The following is an 18,427-nucleotide window of genomic DNA, read 5'->3' on the forward strand; positions in this document are numbered from 1 at the left end:
ACCACTAACCTGCTGTCCAATAAAAAAGTCATTTATCCATAATGTCCTCTTTAAAACTTTTCAATTTGACATTTAACAGGAGGGTTAAACACACGCGCGCGCACACACACACACACACACACACACACACACACACACACACACACGCACACACACACACACGCACACACACACACGCACACACACAGACTGGAAAGTCACTTGTGCTGCCAGTAAAGTAACTGACATAAATAATAAGCACAAAATCCCCTCTGTGACTGAATAAGTGCGGGCTGAGAATAACGCTGCTGTCATTGTCATCATCTCCTTGCAATAAGTTACATGTGCGCACATCATAAATCACACTTGACTTGCCTCTGCACTGTGAGCTTTTTAATGAAATGGCGCTTGACATCATTTAGGTGAGCGGAAAGTCGGCGTACGTGGACGCACCGCCACCGCGGCTGTTCAGGGAAGACAGGAGGAAAAGGAGGAAGAAGAGGAGGAGGACGTCGCCACATGAAAGAAACTTATAACGGAGTGTAATGTTACCCAGCTGCTCCCTCTTTTTGTCGCTGGCTCGTTGTCAATGGGAAAGCAACCACTTGATCCCATTTGCTCTTTTTCCAGTCCTCTGACAAGCCTCAAAAGCCGCGACAATTAACCAAACACGATTACAACACTCCAATAGGTCCACTCAATCGTTTTCACAGTTCGTCCATGGAAAAAAAAAAAGAACTCACTGGCCAGCCTGACCAGTCAGCAGCTTTCTGGAAGGCCTCAAAAGGCTTTGACCCGCCAAGAAAATGGCTGAGATGAGCATGAGATTCCTTAAAGCTGCACTTTGTAACAATTTGCCCAAAAATATCTTTACAATAGCCTTTTTATTTGACCATTTATGTCTGAAACATTGTTTAATTAGTAGTTTCACACCTTAGCTGTTCAGAATGGGAATTTATGCAAGCCAATAGATTTGATTTGAAATTAAATTTTATGCGTTCAGTAGCTTTAAAAAAATATATATATATATATACTTTTATTGTATTTCAATTAACTACATTTGTGGAGAAATCAGCAAAATTAAAGCACCAAATACTACAGGTCTAATGCAAATGCTCGGTGGGCGGGATTAAAGAACGGCGCAGGCTGTGTGTGGCCCACGGGTCGTGCACTCGCCTGACCCATGCTGTAGACATTTGATGTGTGTCTTCTGTGTAGAAGTGTTTGATCACAGCCTCGTTTATACAACACAGCTCACATGCCTATTTTGTTTTGGACACTTTTGACATTCACATGCCATCGTGCACAAAAGCTCTTTTAAAGAGAAGCAGCACAAATGGTTCTCTTCACGCATCCATTCAGTTCAGTAGAGGCACCCTGCGCTTGCATGTGACAATAGTGCTTGAAAAAAAAATGTTTTATGTTCTCAAGATATTGGTTTTGCTCTGAGTTGGTGGATTTAGTTGGTCCAATCTACCTCTCAATGTTTAGTTTGACGATTTGACATATGCTCTTGCACTTTCTACTTCATTAACCAAAACGTAGCTTGCTAACTAACATATGAAGAGGCAAAAATAATAACAAATCAGCAAAGTTGTTCACCCCCGAAGTGGCAGTCTGTTTGGTCAGTGGAATTTGTGAAATGATGATGCATGGACTATATAAATCCGAGTAGCCCATACATTTGATTCATCCATCAATCCATTTTCTATGCCGCCAGTCCTCATTAGGGTCTCGGATGAGTTGGAACCTATGCCAGCCGACGTTGCGTGAGAGGCGGGGAAACACCCTGGACTGATCGCTGGCCAAACGCTGTACATTTCTTTCAGTCAAACTAATTCTATCCCGGCTGATAAATACCGTATTTGCCTCACAGTGAGGCCCGAAGCGTCAACTTGAGTGGAAGTAAGTAAATATTGTTCCCACACACGTCACCTGCATTTGAAAGCGAGGCAAAAAGAATCCATTCAGCTTTGCATGACACGTTTAGTTCTTTCAAACGCACAACTCCATTAACTGGCTTTTCAAACAATGCTGTCTATTAATCAACTCACCAAATGTTCTCATAGAAAGGTCCTGTATTTTGGATTTTGCCTGTAGACTCAACAAGTGGAGAAAAAAACAAAACAGCCTTTCAGCTTTTATGCAATAAAACACAGTACTTGTGTTTTGAATAAATTTCCAGTTAATGAAAGGCTGGAAGCAGTTTCTAAAAAGTGAGCACACTTGCGAGGGAAATAAATACACATAGACAGGAAAACATGTGACACCAGTTTTGTTGGAGTTTTAAAATGAAGAAAACTGCCACAGTCAATGATGTCATGTTTGTCCACAACGTCCCCAGGTTCCATCACAAGACTTGCTTTATTTTACAGAATGTACATTGGATCACCGGCGATTTGCTCCTCATTGGCCGAGACTTTTCCAAAATGTGTCAAAACAAACAAACAAATAAACATGCACGTTCTGTACAGAGTCCAAAGACAGTCCACTTGTAGGTCCTCTTTGAAATTCATCCATGCTGGATTGAACTCAGCCCAAAGTCTTTTTGCGACGCAGCCTGTTTTCGTGTGCATGCTAAAACTGAAAACACACTCGCAATATATGATGTAAATAGTCTGACCAATATTTGTGTGGTGAGCTGTAAGAACTTACATAAGTCCGATTGTGATCACTTTGATTAGTGTTGTGAGCCTCTTAAAGGAGCACCAAACCCCCTAAAAATAAATCAAAAGTAGAGATATCGACAGTGAAACCTCCAAATGCAGAATTCAACCAACATTTTCAAGAAGGCTCAGTGGAGTTTCTCGACAATTTTTTTTGCTTTGACTTGTTTTGTGACCGCCATATAGAAGGGTATCAGCGATATCAAAGAAAAGCACATTGCTGTGCTGGCTGCTCAGTACACTACAGCGAAGTAAATAAGAGAGAAGAATGAAATGTACACCAGTGACCTGCATTTCTTTCTTTTTTTTGAAGCGACTCACCTCCTAAGCACATGAAGAAATCTCAGTCTGCAAGCACGTCACACAAATGACTGCTTTTACATTCTGTTCTTATTTTATACAGTTAAGAATGTTAACATGTTGAGAACTTGTACAGTTCGAGGAAAAGATTATCTGCTTTTTTCCAATGGGGAAATTTATTTTGACAAAATTCCTCAAACAAATAGGATGCTAACCTGCATCCCAGAACAGATTGTGTTTGACTGTAGAAGCTACACTGTAATATTTTCACAATCAAATAATATTTTTTAAGCATAATGGCATTATCATATAGATCACATGCTTCTTTTGGACCAGCCTGGACACCTCCTGTGTTTGTTAGCAAACGCGTGTTGATTGATGCGCTTTATTTTTGCCTCTACCTAACAGTCGTTCTAAGTGGACGACATTTCATAGCTGCAGGGGGAGCCCTTGAGCAAGAAAGAGATCAATTGTTTCGTATGGTGTCTTTAAAACAAGCACCCCTATCCCATGTTTACTGTATCACAACTTCTTCAATCAATTCAACTCCCCCGTGCCTTTCCTGTTGATTACAACATTTAAACTGGCATGACCCAGAAGTGCTTGTTTTTTTTTGTTTTGTTTTTTTTGTTTTAGCATGGTAAACCTTTCTACTTACATTTGACATTTTCTTTAAAGCGTTTACTTGAGGTCATATTTTAGATGACTAGTTGCTCCTTTGTCATTTTAATATGAAGGTAGGTCTTTAATCTGAGGGCAATCAAATCGAATATTTCACGTTTACGTACAATATTTACCGTCTGGATCTGGAATTTAAGATGGAAAAATCAATCATCTATGTGAGTTCAGTTCGATTTGAAAACAAGGCAAGAAAAGCACTAAGAAACTGCGTTGCTCACTGAGATCAGTTTAACATTCTATGCTACTGTATATACAGTATTCACAAAAAAAGTCAGGGAAGTCCAGGTTTCAGTTAAGGTTGAACCTAATCTGAAGTATGACCTTTACAAATGAACTTAATTTTGACCATATCTGGACTCCACATGTTCAACTATTCATTGTAACTTGTTACAATACTTTCTGTATAACTTGCTGTTCTGTAACAAGGGGCTAAATGGCAAAAATTTAACGGGTGTTTTGATCCATGAATGGACCAATACATTTTCAAGGCCATCTATTTCAGTACCTTTCTATGACTCTTCTGTCTCTCTGTGACCACATCCCTCTGAGGATCTGTTTGAAACCTTGCAAATGTTGGCGAGGCACTGTTAATCAATGAGTTAACTTGGTCTCATAATGTCAAAATGTAAGGTCACAATGAGTTCACCTGTCAATGTGTTGATGCATTTTAGATCCATCCTAAAATTTCAACTGAAAGCCGAAAATCACAAACATTTTGTGAGTAGTGTTTTCCACGAAGATTGTCACTGATGTCAACAAGAGCGGAAAGTGCCGTTTGTAGTTGGGAACATGCACGAGCACAAAACGGATCCTCAAGGAGTAATCTTTTTTCACATATGGAATATTTACTTTGTGAACAAGACTCCTATTCAGTCAAAGTGTAACATGGACACGCAGCTGATGATCCTTCATTTTGCATCACCACCAAAAGTATTCCATCTGATCACTTCTTAAGTTTCAAAGCAGTCAACAAGACTGCTTTGGACAAATGTTTAGTATTGTGTAGCTCACTTTAAACGTTTGTCACTAAAGTGTAATAAAAAGAAGAATGCCTTTTTTTTTTAAGATGCATGCAAATGTCTTTGTGGGCTAGAATTCATGGCTGACTTGAATATGCTTATTTTATTGTTTTAGTAATATACATAGGCGCTTATTTAATAACAACAACAACAAAAAAGGATATTCTATGGCTAAGCTTAAAGAAAATATGTTCAATGTGTGTGATTTGTTTTCTAAAACACACAAACAGAAGTATCCAGAGTAATTGGCGCCTGTTTCTGGCATTATATTCCTTTACTTCTTTCAAGTGAGTCATAAATTCTGGTCCACTTTGAACAAGATGTGTGTGTCGACATGCATGTGCGGGTTTTCTCTGCGGCACATTCAAGCACTCCTCGGCGCTCTTTGCTGCGGTTTGCTCCTGCTCTTCCTACCCGCCGCTCTCCCTCCTCCTCCCCTTCCTCCCCCGTGCTTGTGCCTCTCCGCCCTCGCCTTCTCTTTAGCAGCCTGCGCTGCCGTGTCGCTGTGGCGGTGGCGGTTGCGAGGCGGGCGGTACCCGAGTGCGCGGCAGTGCTGGCCCAGGTTCCTCGGGTGAACCAGCGTCATGGTGTCGCCGTACCAAGGCTGATGCGAGGAGTCGGACCAGGTCGTCATCAGTCGCTCGGCCGAGGGGCTCCAGACCGCCAGCTGTACGGTGACGGCGGTCCAGTGGTAGCCGTGTTCCTCCACTTGGCAATGGTAGACACCGCTGTGAGATAGCTCGGCCCGACGGATGAGGACGCCTCGTTCGATCACCACCACCTGCTCGCCTGACATCACCTGTGGGGTACATTTGGTCGAATCAAGAGTTGGCTAAAGTCACATGATACGGGGCCATTGTTTGCTAGAAACAAGCTACAAACCAAGAGCTAGCTTGACGTTTATGCTAGCAAAACATTTTCCCAATGTTTTGCTAACGTTGCGACATTGACTAGCAAAAAAAGCAAAATTAGCTTACACATACGGAGGTAACCGCCCGCGCCGCACCGCCCCGAAGCCCCGGGTCCGCGCCTAGCCCCGTCGACGTCGCGCCCGCGTCCGCCGCGTTCCGGCGGCGGGGCGGCTTAAATAAAATACACTTTAATTGCACTGTATTGGCCCAATTTTCCTGCCCAGCACAAGTCTAGCGCAAAGTGCACATTTTTTTGTATTTCTGTAGGCCTGCCATGGGCATGTAATAGAAAATGCCCTCGGTCCAACGGAATGTCCAGCATGGTGCAGCATGGTCTACCAAATTCTTGAACTCGACCAACTACACTTGCCCTTAAACTCATTCTTGTATCCGACACCAAACAAAGTCAACACCTACAGTACCAGCCGATTTTGAGCATTTTCACTCATCTTTCAAGGCAAACAGAATATTCTGTGTTATGACTACGTAAACATGGTGGATACGATATGAAAGATTGGATTCCATTCTTTCATTAAAAGAAAAAGTATGATTCTACCTTAGTCCGTTCTTTAGTAATCACCATTTCAAAATAGGTCATTTGAGTGACACCAAGCGAAGATGGGAAAAAAAATAAGGAGAAAACAAGCTTTTTGTGAAAAGATACATTTTCTGCACAACAGTGACTTTGACATTAATATTTTATGTTTAGTGGCGCTCTGTGAATTAGATTTAATGTGACAAACGCTTTGATCATTCGCGTCATCCTTGAAAATTTCCTAAGATGCGCCATGTTTCCATGTAATTTGATACACGGAAGCCCATTGAAAAGAGATACAATATTGCTATCTGCTGGCCATAGCTAGTGGGTGTTTTCCCACCCCATTCACAAACCAGAGCTGCACAAGAAAAAAAAAAAAACGTAGTTGACATCAATTGACGTTGTTGGCGGTACTCGGTGTGTGTGTCCTTAACGTCAATTTTGGCGGGAAAAGAGATAATAAGGCCAGGTATGGGAAGTATCTTGCTTCTCTAAATTTGTTGCTATCATCATTAATGCCCCTTGGTTCACCTTCCTCCATGTTGCTGTTCTTTTTTGTTGAATTTGTGTTGCTAACTACTGAGCAGAGCCCAATTCCTACTTTGCAAGAAGTTCTATTTGTGGTTCTATGGTCATCATCACACTTTTTTTATTGTCATGTGTGTTAACTTATCACTTTTGGCTCCCGAGGGGTATTTTATCATAAAATGCTGGTTGAACTCCAATCTGTACTGGCGTGTTACGATTTTGACTTCCACTATTGTTTCAAGTTGAACTGAACAAATGTACCTGGTTTAGTTCAGGGCTGTTCTCTCCAGCTTGCTTGTACCATGTGACAGCAGCGTGCCTGGATCGGGGAAGACATTCTAAGTATGTGCTGTTGCCCTCGGCAACCATCATCAACCTCTGCTCAGCCTCCACCTGCAGCCCGGCTGGCAGAGTGCAAGGAAGAGATGGAAAAAGATTGAAGTGAGTTAGCGTTTTATGAGCACTTTGTTGATGTCTAAATATGAAAGAAGCAAGGTGATTGTTAGCTTGTGTGGAATGTTGGCATGACAACAATGGTGAATATATCGGGACAAATAAATAATGAGTAAATATGAAACAAACATTTAAAATCCCCCAAAAAATAACAGGAGTCAAGTGTAGAGTAAAACATTTCTATCCATTAGTAAATGTGAATGGATCATGTTTTTCTCTATTTCAGTGGAGATCAGTAATTCGCCAACTTGAGGCCCAAGAATGGCCTCAGGTTGGACACATGCTGATCCAGGACTGTCCAAAAATAACGCTCTATCAAACATTTGCAAGGAGCTCCACAGTGTAGTGCAGCTTTTGTAATTGCACCAAAATGGTTTCTTCCTTGGCCCAGGTATGCAAGCTCCACACAATTTTGTGGAAATCTCTCATCTTTGTGTTGTGATATTATGAATTACCTCCTTGTCTGACACATTGAGTTAATGGATCCTCATCCTCGCCCAGGTGTCGAGCATTCCTCCTGCACAAAACAGACACGACATCACATCCTACTCGCTTCAAGATAACATTTACCAAGAGTCTTACTGAGAAAATAATGACAAATCATGCATCACATAGTTTTGATGTTTAGTCAGGGGCCTCAATTTGCCCAGCACATTTTTTACAGCCCTCTTACATTATTAGATTGGTTGTTGGCAAAGAGCAAGGACAGTTAAACGGGGGCAGACAGGGGATGAGTCTGGGGGGTTTCTGTGGCGATGGAAAATGTTCACCAGAGAGATCTGAGTTCAATTGTAATCTAAACCAGGCTTCAAAAAGGCAGGGCTGTTTTACACAATTCAAGCCTCATGTGTTTCTCCTTTGCTTTTCAGACTTTACAAATTCGGTGTGGTTTGCCTTCCAACAAATTGGAAATGGGGCTCGTACCTGCGCACAGTGGGCATGTAGGGGCTGCAGGCGTGTCCGTCCCACGTGCAATACGGGTCTCTTGCCAGGCAACATTCAGCACAGGCTTCGCCATAAAGCTCACATTGGTACAGGCCCAGCTGGGAGACCCCTTCCCTGGAGCCCACAAATAACCACTGCTGTACGTATAGGTAGAAGAAGGAAACATCAATGTGGGGCCTAATAACAACATACTGGTTTAATCATGTACATTTCTATGTGTGCACGTGTGTGTCTTCTCTTATGACTGCTGCTGTGACTGGGATCGGGTAACCATAGCAACTGTCATAGGCGTGCGTGTGATAGTCTTCCTTTCTCATTGGTTGAGTAAGAATAAGTATGTTTTTGTCCGTTTTTGTCTCATCTGTTACCTTCTTCTTCGAGAGTGTCATCACGGTCACTGGGGATTTGTACTGTGAGGAGAACACAAAACAATGACAATTATTCAAGAAGAGAAACTCAAGAGACAGCACTGCTGCTCCTCTGTGTCTTAATTGAATTCATATTTTACTAATTAAAGATGACTTGACTAAATTCTAGGAGCCAAATATGTAATCTGGTCTGATCAAAATATATTCATGCATGACAGGAGAAATTTCATTTTTATTTTATTTTTTTAAATGGGAGCCTGCCTTGACTTCCTAGGACAGAAAAAACCTAACCCAATTTATTCCTTTATACTGTAGTTTGACAGATGAACATACAGGAAGAACTTGAACTTAAAATGGATCTCATCAAATGTTGGTATGGCTCATGAATGAAAGCCTGCACAAGTTACTCTTACATGGCCTTGTAATCATTCTTGGCAAAAAAAGAAAAAGAAGCATCTTTTAACTGGCTTTGTACTTGGTCCTGCAGACCGGATGTAATAGGACAAAAAGACATATTGACAAGCAGGTCAAATGACTGAAATTGTACGCTACCTGGAAGACCTCCAGCTGCTCCAGAGTTACCTCTTGACTTAGGTCGTGTTCTCTGGGCAGATGGATGGCCTTAAGTACCAGGCCAGAGTCTGCAGCAAAAATATCACATTTGAGACATGACAAAAACCTGTTCTGTAAAGGAAAAGGCACACATAAAAAAATAAATAAATAACGTGCTGAGTGTACCTGTGCCGATGAAGAGGACGTCATAGGTGCTGTCCACAGCTTCGACTCTGTCTACCAGCAGTTTGCTAAACTTGTAGCGGACACCCACTCTGACAAGAAGGGGGCGCTCTCCCAAGGGCAACACATTTTCCTACAGAAGTGCAGAAATTTTGTTCAACTTGAGCATATTATCTATTGAATGCTGAGTGCAACTCCCTCGAAGGTATTTTCACCAAAACACAAAGCGTTAACATCGGTGTAATGAAATAAAACATGGGTTGAACCTCGAGCAGCGGGTGAGTCCTGCTGAAGAAGATGACATCATCAGGATATTCCCTGGTGGAGCTGTAGCTTCCATAAGTGCTGCTGGGACACTGTGATAAAAAAAAACCAAGGTCAAATAGTCGCTTTTATGACCTCTAATTTACCTGTTACATTATACTAGGCTCCCCCACCAAAGAGGCAATCATGTTGTTTATGTGTGTTTCAAGGCTTGTGGGTGTGTCTGCAGTAGGATTAAAAAAAAAAAAAACTTGTACTAAGGCCATTCAAAACTGTACGAAATTCTCCCTCGATGTCGTGTCTCGTGCTCATACTGTCATTGTGTTAACTCATTCACTGCCATTGACGGCTATAGACTATTTATTAGTTTCACTTTTATTTTCCACTTGAGTATGAAAACCTAGAACATTTTTTTACTGTACATTTAGAACAGATATAACATTTGTGATTAATCGTGAGTTAACTAGTAAAGTTATGTGATTAATTACAATTAAAAAAAATTAATCGCCTGATGCCCCTAATAAAAAAAAGCAGAAAAGATTATAAAAAATTAGGGGTGTCAGACAATAAATTTTATAAATTGTAATTCATCGCATGACTTTAATAGTTAACTCACGATTAATCACAAACATTTGTGATATCTGTTCTAAATGTACAATAAAAAAATATCTAGGTTTTCATACTTTTGTTAACAAAAGTGGGAAAAAATGAGAAACTAATAGAAATAGTTAAAATAAATTTTTGACGTCTGTAGCCATCAATGGCAGTGAATGAGTTCATTGTAGTCCACGTCCATGTGTCTCAAACTTGTATTGGCCTTTTTTATCTTTCTTTTTCTTTTTCTTTTTAAACTCTGGTATATGCATTTCTATTTATATAGCGCAATTTAGAGGTTTTCATGAATACCTGAAGAGTAGTTGTAACATAGCATGTACGTTATACAGTATGTGCACATGTGTGAAAAAGCATGCACTTTTTTTGACTTTGTTCATTATAAAAAGTCATTGTGCTTATTTATATTATATTAAATACATACAGTATACTTTATTATATTACATTATTATATAATCTAAATAAACATAATGAATGCACAAATGTAGTGGACTAAATGTGCTCAAGCATGGCTCAAATGGCCCAAAGAAACAAATTGTGATCATAGTCCCACTAGGTACCCTAGTTTCTATATTATTATCTATTATCTGTATTATCAATATTCTGGTTTGTTTGTTAGCAGGATGATACCTCAAACACTTAACGCAGGACACTTTTCAATTGCACACTTGGTTCTGCTCAGCGCTTCTATTCTTGGTTTGGCCGTTGGGGGCAGTCGGTCTTCCACTTAAAAAGTACCGCAGAAAGTGGAGAAAAGCACACTACATCTACAGAGGAGAGACTCTCTTTCCCATTTACGTCTCTACATGGGGCTGAACCAGTCAAGACTGAGGAAAGGCAAAAAATCGAATGAAGACTGGCGTTTGGGCTACAGCAAAAGTACGCTAACGTTTTTTTGTGTGTGTTCATTTTTCAAACGTCTGCTTGCGGCATATGTAGGAGCCATTTTGGTATGGATTAAACAGCCTTGGTGCAGGATTGAGCTCTCCTGAGTGACATATGGCCACATGAGGATGAAGGTTTGAGTATAAACTCACAGTTCCAGGACGTGGGTAGGGCACCTTGCCAGTAAACTCTGCCCATTTATATTGCGGCCCCTCTTTGTGCAGAAAGTTTCCTTTAAAAGCCCGAACCACATCCTCCATTCGGTAAACGCACACGGCTGAGCCATTGAGGATATCGCTGACAACAAAGAAAGGAAGAAAAAAAGATCACACAATCAGATGGTAATTTTACACACATTTTAGCAACCTGTATGAATGAAAACACAAGCAGAGGGTATGTACTGATAATAAAAAATAATAAAAAATAAAAAAAAGGGGGGGTGGGGTGGCTTTTACAGAATGCACTAAATGTGAAGCTGGGTGAGTCATGGTGTGTTTTTTTTTTCAGTGACCGCTCACAGAATGTGCTTCAAAGTCCAGCTTGAAAGAATGTTCAACTTTCTACACATCATTTGCCACCGTAGCAATTGCACTGCTTTTAGAGTGACAGGGTACATATTTGGAGGCTTTTACAGTTGGAGAATGCATACGTGTTAATTGCCACAGCAGTGAACACACTCCTGTTATAACAGAGACCACATCATACATTGAAAAAAAAAATCACTTAAAAAATAATAAACCAAACAATTTAATCGCAAAAGGAAAATACTTTAATGGAAACAATACAGAAAATGTTCAATAAGATGGCTACTAGTGCACATCTTAAAATGAACTTGAATTGTGTTTATGTGTGGTCAACTTTTCTATTCAGCTCATGCAATGACCTTCATGAAGGTTTGCAGTCTCACCCCTCCCTGGATTTCTGTCAGTTGCTGCTGATCTTCCACAGACTTTTTCTCAAAATCCTGACGCAGACCAACTCCCATACCACCCGACAATGTCACCTGTCATCACACTTGTGCTGCAACTGATTATTCTCTAACGTGTGAGAGCAAACTGGGAAAGATTACAGTGATGTGCAACTTCATTTTCAGGCAATAAGGTAAATTTGTTAAAGACATGGTCAGAACTTAAGCTGCATGAGTCAAGGCAGTAATTGTAGTTGCTAAACATTAAATGTTACAAAACAATGTTTTGAAATAAACAATATGTTTGTGTGTTTTTGCCAACAACCCTGCAAACAACTCTCAACAATACGAATAAGAGTGAATACAACATGGAGGTTTCCTGGCTGGTCCACTGATATTATAGACCACTAAAGGTTACGTGGCCTCACCATTATCCTCTTCATGTCCCGAAGTCTGCAACAGTTGGGGGGAGATGCTTTTAAAACATAGCCAATACCCCACTTTCAACTTCACAGAGACATTAAATGGAGACATTTCTTATTCATTCCAGTAGAAAAAATATATTTAAAAAGTACTTGCACTATTATTCAAGCATAGCTTTCACATGAATGACAGTTCTGTGATAATTGGTTTGAACTGGAAGGTTTGTTGTTTTCAATCCCAGTTATTTTTAAAACCTCTTAATCAAAATATCTCTCTTGACAAAACGAGATCTAACTGGTTCAAATTGACGTTTAGTAATACAGTTAGTGTTTGAGACAAGGATGCAGAAAATATGCCTTAATGAAGAAGGATGATGTGCTAAGGGCAGGCTTGGGGAGTAACGGAATACATGTACCGCCGTTACGTAATCAGATTACCCAAAAAATGTAACTGTATTCCGTTACAGTTACAGGAAAAAACATGTAATCAGATTACAGGTACATTTATTACAAATGGGGATTACTTCAAGGGATTACAATTTCTATGATGAAAGTGAGTGTGAAAGAGAGAGAGAGAGAGCAGGTGCACGGCAGCACGAGTGGGACCGTTGCTACATGTCGGGGAGGTGGGAACGAACGAACTGACTAGTCGTGTCCTCCACACGCGGGCAGTTTAAAAAAAGCTTCATGGACGGGAGGAGGAAATGGCGACCGGCATTCACTGGAACTTACTTAGAGCGAAAGTTTGAGCTGAGAGTCCAGCGGCATGCTACGCGCTGTAGCTTCTTACTAGCTAGCCCGCTAGCCTACAACCATAATGTGAATTACACCTTCCAAACAAATCTTCCACTAATTCACTATTTAAACATCATACACAAAAAATACACGGCTAAACTTGTGACTAGGATAAAAGTTCATTTTGCAGTTGATGTCACGCATGGTCGTCCTCATTGGATGTCTATCTATCTATCTATCTATCTATCTATCTATCTATCTATCTATCTATCTATCTATCTATCTATCTATCTATCTATCTATCTATCTATCTATCTATCTATCTATCTATCTATCTATCTATCTATCTATCTATCTATCCATCCATCCATCCATCCATCCATCTATCTATCCATCTATCCATCTATCCATCCATCCATCCATCCATCTATCTATCTATGAAGTGTGGTTGCTTTCAGTGATAGTTCAAAAACAGCATATGGCCTTCCATCAATCAATCAATCAGTCAAACAAACAAATAAACAATCTATAGCCTACATGCTTTTTAATTACACAAGGATTTTTGCTATTTGTAGGCTGTCCGGGTCCCTATTACCCGCAAATAGCAGGGGCACATTGTATAGAAGATATATTGTGGTGATATTTATTTTTATTTTGTCTCTTTATCAGCATAATCAATATTGGAGTAATCAAAAAGTAATCCAGTTACATTACTTTAATATTAAGGTACTTGGATTACGTTACAAACTACATAGCAGGTAACTTGTAACTGTAACGGATTACATTTTAAAAAGAACCCCCCCAACCTTGGCTAAGCGGGACCGCTAATGGAAGAAGAATGATTTAAAAAAAAAAAAAAAAGTTGCCTTGCCATGAGATGTACTGTGTGACCACACACCAAACAAAAAGCTTCTGTCACAGCAAGATTAGTAACAATGATGACGTGAGCGCTACTTCATAGCATGAATGTGTTCAATTCAGGAGTCGGTGGCAGAAGGTCCTGCAGCCAGTGTGAATCCCACAATATGTTGCATCATCTCTGCACCGCACACACACTCAAGTGTGACCGTGGTGGAAATTGTCACAGATGATCTCATTGGCTGCTCCATGTGCAGAAATCCACAAAAATCTCATTGAGGCGTGCCTTATTTGTCACCTCCATATTCACAGATCATCTTTACAGTTCCTTCACTCATGCTCAAAACTCGAAAGAATTTTGCACAATCCTGACGCTAAATATAACAGCGGCAGTTGATCAATACCCATGACTCAGTGTTTTTTCCCTCCACCCTGCGTAATCTCCCATCTCGCCTCGCAGCGTGATTTCCTGCTGGCTCCCACCCACCATCATGCTGGCATTTTCCAGCATGCTTACAAAACAAGGGTTGAGTAGTACCTTGAAGTGGTGAACAGGCCGTAGATGAGTGGGTTCTTCTTGTCTTTGCCATGGAGGATGAAGACGTCTTCTGTAATTAGAGAATGATGAAGAGCCATATCAGGAGAGACACATTCTTAAACTCAACTGGCATAATTGTTTCTACACAATACCTCTGGTGACCAAATTATGTCATTTAATATACTGGACATAAGCTATAATATCTAATTATTTAATTCAACAAAGATAAAATAATAATGACAATAATATGGAAATGCCAAAATTAATTACGAGCACAAGGAAATTGTTAATGGAATTAAGTTATTCCAGCTATCATTTACTTTGTGCCTAATTACATTTGGAGTTAAATGTCCCCGAGGTGGTACAGTTCAAAATTAGACCAACATATTCCAGAATTTCACTCCCACCCTCCAAAAATGCACCATCATGACCTGTGATTGGCTGGCAACCACGTTAGGGTGTCGCCCACCTGCTGCGGGAGGACAGCTGGGATAGGCTCCATCATGCGATGCCAGTGAAGACAGGAAGTGGTTCAGAAAATGGATAGATGAATGGATGGCACCATTTTGAGGACACCATGTGGGACGTTGGCACCTTTCATAATTACATTTTTAAATCTTATTACTAGATTTGTATCAATGTGTATTTGTGAGTCTTGGAAGACAGTCTGATCGTGTGACTAATGATGCCAAGTTACTTGGAATGAGTCCAGTACCATTTATAACCAACCACAGTGGGAGAGCAATGTGCTAGTGCAGCCATAAGAGAATCAACACCTGCTGTCACACGCACACACAAACACACTTGCACACCTCAGTCTTTGGTGTTCAATTCGAACAGAGCGACTGTCATGTTGTTCACACTACATTGCCACTCACTCCATCTGCCTGTTTTGAAAACCTGCAACCTGTTCTCACCAGCATCAGTAAGATTTCATCCACCTTTCCCATAGTGCTTGTGAAACAAGAGTCCATGCCAGCTGACTTGATCTAGCTGGACGAGAGGCAGGCTGCACCCTGGACGGGCCATCAGTCATTCCCGGGACACACACAGAAAACCATTCAATGTGTTTTCAATGAAACCATTATGCATGCTTTGGGGATTTGAGAGGAACCCAAACTACCAGGGGAGACAATTTGTGAATGTAGGCATACTACCTATGCAGCACTACAGACTGAAAATGATTCCAAACAGATTTCTCCTCCCTCCTCTATTCCGCTCCCCTATTCTCTCCCCTGCCCTGTTCCCACATTCCTGACGTTCCTTTTGCTTAAGGTGGCCTCCATGGAACCATGCGTCCATGGATGAAAGTTAATCTCATCTCAAAACACACACACGCATGCATGCGCTCAAACATAGGGGATCATTTGCTAGTAAAATATCAGAAAGCAAGAATTTAATAGTGATTGACGTGAAAAGTTAAGCACTACACTAAAAGTAACTACTGATTTAACGAAGAGATAAAAGGGGGAGCATTCTTAACGGTCTTACAGTCTCACTTGTTACCAAAGTGAAGCTAAACACACTCGTCCGTCCGTCTTCTTCCGCTTATCCGGGGTCGGGTCGCGGGGGCAGCAGCTTTAGCAGGGAAGCCCAGACTTCTCTCTCCCCAGCCACTTCCGCCAGCTCATCCGACGGGACCCCAAGGCGTTCCCAGGACAGCCGAGAGACATAGTCTCTCCAGCGTGTCCTGGGTCGTCCCCGGGGCCTCCTGCCGGTAGGACATGCCCGGAACACCTCCCCAGGGAGGCGTCCAGGAGGCATCCGAACCAGATGACCCAGCCACCTCAACTGGTTCCTCTCAACGTGGAGGAGCAGCGACTCGACGCTGAGTCCCTCTCGGATGACCGAGCTTCTCACCCTATCTCTAAGGGAGAGCCCGGCTACCCTGCGGAGGAAACTCATTTCGGCCGCTTGTATCCGGGATCTTGTTCTTTCGGTCACGACCCACAGCTCGTGACCATAGGTGAGGGTAGGAACGTAGATCGACACACACACGCTAAACACACTAAAGCGGAAAAACAACTTCCAGGACTTTAAATGATGACAGTATAAAGCGTAATAATATGCATTGGTGACACTACACTCTAAAAACAGTTGGGTCAAAAGTAACAAATTATGGATCTAAAATGGACCGATCCATTTTATGGGTCAATTTGACTCAACATCCTGGGTTGTTTTATACAAAATTACCCCAATTTTTGACCCAAGTAAAGGATCTGACCAATATTTATGAGTTGTTTTACATTAAAAGACCCATTTCCTGACTCAAACTTTAGTCAAATAAACCCAAGTAGAGGATCGGTCCATTTTTTACCCAAAATTGGGTTATTTTTGACCCAACTCTTTTAGTGGAGTCTTAATGTTCTGAATCAGAGTCTGCTCAGTGCTTACTACATGGGACTACTACTTTTCTTCGTACAGTCTTCTTTTAACCCCGTATTAAAGTTGCTTTTTTCTTTTTTTTTGAATGAACATCGTGTGACATCATGCATTCACAAATGATTGAATGACTCATTCAGCCTGGCAAAAATAATTAATTTTTATCACTGTGTGACTAGTTTAAATCAAGCCTGATGTAGAGTTCTGCTTCTGCCCTCATCCCAATGATTTATTATTTAACTTTAAAAAATGTAACATGGCTTTCTTCGTGCAGGAGGGAAGGCGAAGACGCACAAAATAAATAATAAAATAAAATAAAGTCGGTTTGCTTTTGGACCAGTGGAGTCAAATTAGGTCATTATCAAGGAAGGAAAAATGTTGAAAAAAAAAATCGCACTGTAAACCACGTGGCTGACCGCTTGACCCAAATAATCTGTCTTTACAAAGATCATCAGACATCCACAAACTCTCGAGACTCTCTCTAGAATTTTCATCCACTGGAATAAATGAGAAAGAAGACATCAAGTCGAAAACAGAACACACTACATTTATTTTGAAACTTCATCATACAAAAACATTTTCTTTCTAGTCTGGTTTGTTTATTTAGCTGCAATTGTTGTCACGATAGCAACATTTTTGATTTTGATACTATATCTGCATAAAGTACTGCGGTAAAAGCAGTGAAAAATAATAGCTGTAAAAAAATTAAATAATAAAAAAAAATGTTTTTTACTAATTCAAAATTACAAATAGGATACTAATTGGGTTACTATCTAAACAATAAACTTTTATATAAATATATATATATATATATACAGTACTTTGACCATTTTGAAACCATTAAACACCAAATACGGAACATTTTTAAGTAACCTTTGGCATATAAATATACATATTATGTGAATACTTATTGTATTTTTTTTTTGGTGCCAGCACAATGTGCAAACCTATAAACTCGAGTACATGAGAAGGTGGCAAAATATCAAAACGAGTTGTCAGTCTGATGCAGTGCAATTCTACACCAATACAATAATAAATATAGTTAACTTTTGGGTTTTCAATTTGGGGAAACACTTGCGTGGATAACGTACCCATGATTGTTTTTGTGACAGATGATTTTTCTATGCTACAGCGGTCTGACACCCTCAGTAGTGAATATCTTTTTCTCAGTATCTGTCCTCCTTCCAGTCCCTTTATCTTGTGACCAGGTGCTCAGCCCTCATCCCTTTCTGCTCAAATCCACCTGGGCTTCTCAGGACCCCTTTAGGGCTGCTCTCATTTTCTTTGTTTCTCACTTTCACTGTGAACCCACATCCCACCCTTGTCCTCCATCCCTCCCTCCTCACCGCTGTCTTAATCATTCTATCTTCCTCATTCATCTGTCTATCCGTCTGTCTGGCCTATTTTCTCTGGAAGATTGTCCTTATGTCTTCTTTCCTAAACAAAAAAGCCAGTCCCCCCCTTCAGGGAAGATAGTGTTGTCTAGCCTGCAGACCTGCAGATCAACCCTATCTTCCTCCTCCTCTTCATCCTAATTGTCTCGCCGTAGCCCCCAAGGCAGGGACCCCTATTCTGCCTCCCTCCCACACAGTCACCATGAATGCCAACATACCTTCTTCCCTTTGTCACCTTTGTGCCCACACTGCTAATGTGCACTCTCATTGTCCTATTCTACCATTAATAGTCTCAATTCCGTCTCGT

At 40.8% G+C, this 18,427-nt stretch overlaps 1 protein-coding gene across 2 annotated transcripts in view; it reads right to left on the minus strand.

The window, feature by feature from the left end:
- Positions 1–2,298: 2,298 nt before the first annotated feature.
- sema3h (sema domain, immunoglobulin domain (Ig), short basic domain, secreted, (semaphorin) 3H) overlaps positions 2,299–18,427 on the minus strand; it is a 52,242-nt gene continuing 36,113 nt past the window's right edge. Inside the window, exons 9-18 of one of the 2 annotated variants that reach the window (XM_077544458.1) lie at positions 14,345–14,414; positions 11,037–11,181; positions 9,390–9,479; positions 9,127–9,256; positions 8,941–9,029; positions 8,389–8,430; positions 8,000–8,154; positions 7,531–7,592; positions 6,884–7,026; positions 2,299–5,444 (exon numbers count right to left, since the gene is read on the minus strand). In XM_077544458.1, the coding sequence (XP_077400584.1) occupies positions 5,010–5,444; positions 6,884–7,026; positions 7,531–7,592; positions 8,000–8,154; positions 8,389–8,430; positions 8,941–9,029; positions 9,127–9,256; positions 9,390–9,479; positions 11,037–11,181; positions 14,345–14,414 (1,361 nt within the window). In that variant the 3' untranslated portion in view covers positions 2,299–5,009. Of the gene's footprint in view, positions 5,445–6,883; positions 7,027–7,530; positions 7,593–7,999; positions 8,158–8,388; positions 8,431–8,940; positions 9,030–9,126; positions 9,257–9,389; positions 9,480–11,036; positions 11,182–14,344; positions 14,415–18,427 lie in introns of both variants that reach the window. The other variant, XM_077544447.1, reaches the window with a different exon arrangement.

This window comes from Vanacampus margaritifer, chromosome 1, assembly GCF_051991255.1.
Source record: "Vanacampus margaritifer isolate UIUO_Vmar chromosome 1, RoL_Vmar_1.0, whole genome shotgun sequence".
NCBI lineage: Eukaryota > Metazoa > Chordata > Actinopteri > Syngnathiformes > Syngnathidae > Vanacampus > Vanacampus margaritifer.